The sequence below is a fragment of the Zea mays genome, chromosome 7 (assembly GCF_902167145.1).
Source record: "Zea mays cultivar B73 chromosome 7, Zm-B73-REFERENCE-NAM-5.0, whole genome shotgun sequence".
Lineage (NCBI taxonomy): Eukaryota > Viridiplantae > Streptophyta > Magnoliopsida > Poales > Poaceae > Zea > Zea mays.
In genome coordinates, this window is record NC_050102.1 from 15,803,785 (window position 1) to 15,809,402 (window position 5,618).

At 45.2% G+C, this 5,618-nt stretch overlaps 1 protein-coding gene across 2 annotated transcripts; it reads left to right on the forward strand.

Annotated features, from left to right (window-relative positions):
* The first annotated feature begins 328 nt into the window (after positions 1 to 328).
* Positions 329 to 4,024, forward strand: LOC100282409 (vesicle-associated membrane protein 725). 2 transcript variants are annotated; one of them, XM_020540531.3, is made up of 5 exons: positions 329 to 799; positions 1,940 to 2,081; positions 2,175 to 2,295; positions 2,402 to 2,464; positions 3,435 to 4,024. In XM_020540531.3, exons 1-5 carry the CDS (start codon positions 610 to 612, stop codon positions 3,453 to 3,455), a joined length of 537 nt encoding a protein of 178 aa, XP_020396120.1. In that variant the 5' UTR covers positions 329 to 609; the 3' UTR covers positions 3,456 to 4,024.
* Positions 4,025 to 5,618: the final 1,594 nt, after the last annotated feature.

The window sequence follows — 5,618 nt, forward strand, 5'->3', positions numbered from 1 at the left end:
AGCCCTAATTTCTTCTATTTTTTTTCTTACAGAACTTATTTCTGATCGTGACATTTGTAGTTCTAGGTTCAACTTCGCTTTGGTAACCTAACAATTTCTACGTGCTAGCCATATCTGGTGACTTCTATAGCTTCTGGAGATCCGGATACACAGTCTGCGGATTCACATGAGCAAACGAACAGCTGGAGGCTAACCCATGCTCGTATACTTATTAGGCTGTCCAGATCGTGCAAAACTAGAGAACTGCTGGAGACCGCTCACACACTGAATACGCGTTTATACGTCAGGGAGCGGACAAGCGCGAGGAGAGAAAAAACTATCACATCACAAAATGAAAACGGGTCAAAGTAACCATGGGCTTGCTGCCCTCGCCGCCGCGCAAAAAACACCCCGCGGGCCGTGTCCCCACCCGTACCCGAATTCCATTTCTTCCTCCCCTTTTTCCTTTCCACGCCTTCCCACCACTCCCAGACAGACCCCCTTTCCCCTCCCTCCTCGGCCTCCTCGACCACTCCGACGCCCACAGCGCCTCCGGCGAGCTCCACCTCTCCACCGGCGGCAGCGAGGGGCGAGGGGGCTAATACTGTAGGCGGAGGAGGAGCCGAGCCGATGGGGCAGCAGTCGCTGATCTACGCGTTCGTGGCGCGGGGCACCGTGGTGCTGGCCGAGTACACCGAGTTCACCGGCAACTTCACCACCATCGCCGCCCAGTGCCTGCAGAAGCTCCCCGCCAGCAACAACAAGTTCACCTACAACTGCGACGGCCACACCTTCAACTACCTCGTCGAGGACGGATTCAGTGAGTAGCTTCCCCCCCTCCCCATCCCTTCCGTCGCTCCGGCTCCGATCCGCGCTGTACCGCCTGGATCCGCGCAGCCGCGGCCTCGAATCGGGGCTCGCCTCGCTTGGATCTCGCGGGGTTCGCCTCGATCCGCCTCGTTGGGGTCTCAGGTTCTGCCGTATCGAGGTGTTGTTAGGTGGGGTTAGGTTCGACGGTTGCTTCGAGCCTAATCTGAGCGAAGCTGGCTGTGGCTTTACGCTCATCGATCGGAGCAGCTGTTTGGACTCCACCTTGAGTTGAGATGAGATGTGTGTTTTCCGGGAGGGTCGGGAGTTGCTTTAATAAATGGCTATTTATAGGGGGGGGGGGGGGCGCTCGGATGTTTTTTATTTCCACCTATATCGTTTGCTGAGAATGATGCGTTATGGATACAGCTTCGACTTCGAGGTGTCTCGACCGTCCTTGACTCAGGGAACCTTATCACAGATTCATGTGTCTCAACTGGCATATATCTGTCGGATGGAACCACGTGGGATATATTTCTCCTGTTTCTAGCCATTGCAAGTGGTCGCCACTTTGCCGATTCTACTGGTGCCATGCCAGTTGATTCCATAGTTGTGTAGCTCAATTCTGCTTTCATTTGGTACTCTTTTATGATATAAGAGGTTCCAGCATATTATAGTATCATGTGATGATGAATGATGTACAAGTTCCTCGTGCCTGATATAAGTTAGGCATCCATTTCAATAGATCGTGTTGTTCTAGATCAAATATACCGAGTTATTATGCAAGAGAAGTATGCTGCAAGTAACACTGTATGGCTGCATAATGGAGGGTTTGCATTGCCGTCATGACCTGTGAGTTAGCCAGTTAGATGTGAATCTTTATAGTACTTTGACTGAATAATGTCTCTGCATGTATCTGACAGCCTCAATATGGCTGTCCAAATATAGAACGTTCATTACTTTCTTTTTCTTGAAGTCATCTTTGGTTAACATTAAGCAAATATGACTATTTGTTTTTACTTATTTATCCCTTGTGAAACTTCTTAGTTTAACATGAAACATTGGCTAATATATTTGTGCTTTGATGCTTACTTTATCAATCAACCAATGTTCTAGAACATCTAAATGATAAATATTGTTTGCTTTTCTACAGCGTACTGTGTAGTTGCTGTTGAATCAGTCGGGCGACAAATCCCCATAGCTTTCCTGGACAGAGTTAAGGAAGACTTCACCAAAAAGTATGGAGGCGGGAAAGCAGCTACTGCTGCAGCGAACAGCTTGAAGAGGGAGTTTGGGTCTGTCCTCTTTGTTTGTTTTATATAATCTTTGATAAATCATTAAGCTCCCTTGACTTTGTTGACTAACGTCTATTTGTTTTACTATTAAAGACCAAAGCTTAAAGAGCACATGCAGTACTGTGTGGACCACCCTGAGGAGGTTAGCAAGCTTGCCAAGGTGAAGGCCCAAGTCTCCGAAGTCAAAGGAGTTATGATGGAAAACATTGAGAAGGTACTATATTTAATAATCTGAAAAATACACATATCTGCATTATAATGAAAAAGACAGTGCACCTCAAACATTATTCCTGATTCCTTATTACTATTTTAATGTTCAGGTTCTTGACCGTGGTGAGAAGATTGAGCTGCTAGTTGACAAAACTGAAAATCTGCGTTCTCAGGTAAAGGATTCTTTTAGGATGTACACATTAGCAATTTAATTTTGCATGTGTGTAGATCCAGTAAAGCAAAGATGAACTCATTTTATCTATAGAATATATAACTCTACGTAGCATTTAGGGAAAATTGGTGATAAAAGTTAGCATAGGTCTTTCACCCTGAGAAGAAAACATGTCTATAGCTTCTTGACCCTTAACATTAAGTGTACAATGAATTTGACTCGGTATGTTGTAGAAGCCTGAATGCCTGATGCATGTGCTACTCAACCCACCTAAAGTGCCAGTGACCTTGTTCGTTGAAATGTCATTATCACGTAGTAGGATTGCATCATTTGTTAAATAATTCTCACTAGAGCAAGTATCAGGTGTTGCTTTATAAATTAAAAGTGGAAGCATGATGATTTGATTAAATTAACTGGTCGGAACAGCATGCTGCGAAAACGCTGTCTTGAATGTCAACAGATCCTGTAGTCTGGACTAACATTTTTTTTGTCAGACAACTAGCAAGCCATCATGTTTGTAGGAACACTGCTGTGCTTGTAAGGTGAAGCGGCTTATGTTAGATGACTATCATGCTGTTAGCAGAAAAACAAAACTAAATTATTATGCATATATAGTTGATCTCTGGTTGAACTGTCGACATGGAAAAATGGCATCGACATACCAATATAATTATTTCCACAGATTTGGTAGTTGACTAGCTGCTATGTTAATGGTTCTTTCTGTGTATTGGCATTAGCTGCACAGGCTGCTTGCTTGAGAATATATGTGGTTCCTATCATAGCATTGGTGAACCATGAAGCATAGTAACTTGGTAATCCTGTTAACCCATTTGTTACTGACCCTATAAATCTGTACCCTATAGTAATCTCGAGTTGCACATAGATATTTTAGATCCCAATGCCCCCAAATCTTTTACTACTGATGAGTGCGTGTTTATCCATTTGTCTCCTACAATGAGAACACCTGGCAGGTATCCAATGCCGAGAAATAGGGGAAGTAATAACAATAAGAAAGAAAGCAGCTTCTTTATGCAATCTAGGATCAATGGAAGCAAGCCAATCGGCGTACACGTAACTTGTGAAAATTTAAAAAAAACCCGGTTTGCAGGCACAGGATTTCAGACAGCAGGGCACCAACGTGCGGCGAAAGATGTGGCTCCAAAACATGAAGATCAAGCTGATCGTCCTGGGCATCATCATCGCGCTGATCCTCATCATCATCCTGTCGGTGTGCCACGGCTTCAAGTGCGGCAGCAAGTGAGGGGGGGGGGGGGGGGGGGGGCGTGACTTACAGATGGCTGGTGTGCCCTGGCACCGGCGAGGAGAAAGACCATGGGGAGTTTTGCTCTTTTTTGGTCGTCGTGTTGTTGAGTCCTGGCGCTGATTATTCTTGGTGATCGTCAGAGGGAGTTATTCCTGATGTCGGTGTTGATTGCTGTTGGTTGGGAAGTGACGGTGAACCGGGGGGAGGGGGGAGGGGTTGTGTCGTGTAATTTTGGATGCTACTGTTGTGCATGTATAGCTTGTGTGCTACCCTGTTCCATGCTGTTTGTTACTCCTATGCCAGTAGATGTTACGTACTACTACTTTTGATCCCCAGCTTGCTGGCAACTCTTGGATAATGGTCGTTCTCCACTTACCGTTTCAGTTCTTCACTTACCGTTTCGAGAATAAACTGAATGTGCCTTGATCACCTACTAGTCAATTCTGGAGGCCGCCGGGTCGTGTGTCTATTTTCTGCTTCTGACCCTGGGGGTGGGGTGTATGCGGTTCTGCAAAGGCGGCACCTGCCACTTTGAATCAGGATCTGCAGGGACATCAGGTTGGTGCGATCTCGATGTGTATAGTCGCCTCGCACACGGTACGTCACCAATAAAAATACTAGGAAGTTTTTGATGGGGCGGTGGCCTTTGGCCATCCGTGGTTTCGAACAGCGACATTGGTTGTGGACTTGTGGCTGAGCATTACCCATGAGTCCATGACCAAGAATTACCGTATGTTGGATTACAGAAGCCTTGGGTGACAGGGATTAGTTGTCTTTAAGCCTTGGGTGGTAGGGATTAGGTGTCTTTAGTAGATTGTGTAATATAGACTATTTATAATGTAGATTACACTGTTTCCTGAATAAAAGATGTGATAACTGCTATTGCAGGGACGAGCCCAGCTGTACGGACATAACCTAGATCGGAGCGGGATTTGGCAGGCGTGGCTGCCGGCTGCGTTCGCTCCGCTATATACGACTCCTATCTGGCAAGGTCCAACTGGCCGCGCCACCTGCCACCTACTCCTGGGGATGCTACGGCGAAGACCTGCAGCGAGCTCTGGCCAGACTGCACCTCGGTGGCCACGCTGAGCCAGCACCAGCAGCCTTTGACCGCACGGCAGCCTGTGCGTTGTGCGAGCCATGCGTGCGCCAGGGAGTAATTTCCCGACACAAATTCGCCCGGTGAAATTTTCCGTTCCCGGAAAAGTCCAGGAAATTCCTTTTTTGTCCGATTTCGGTAAATTCCGTTTTAAATTTTTAAAATTCGATTTTTTAAATAAATTCAGGAAAAACATGATAAAACTAGATTTTTTTCACATATAAATTGAAGAGCATTTATGGATTGTTTGTTTGAGATTATAATCTACTTAGATTATATATATAATCTAACTTGTTTTGAACCGTTAGTTCTAAATAAGAACATGTGTTGTTTCATTGCAGGATTATATAATCTAGCCTATTTTATATAGATTATATGATCTGGATTATATAATCCTATTAGAGATGTTTGTTTACACAAATTATTAGTGGATAAAAAGCCAAACAATAATATAAAATAAGCACCTAATGACCTGCTTATGAATCATCATAATCTAGTTACCGAGTGTCGTGAAAAAGATCCCCAGTCCCCTGGGGCCCATCGATCAGGGAGAGCGCACGAGGGAAGGACCTCTAGCTGCGAGGGGCCACCCGTCAGTGAGGAGGCAAGGGAATCATGTATCCTACCCTAATGTATTTAAAACGGATTCAGAATCGGAATCGAATAGTTAGAAACGGGACGGATACGGATACAGCGACCTGATATTTATCCGGGCGGATAAGTGACGGATACGGATATTATTTGATCGGATATCGGATACTTGACGGATAATGCATTAATTAGTTATCATAA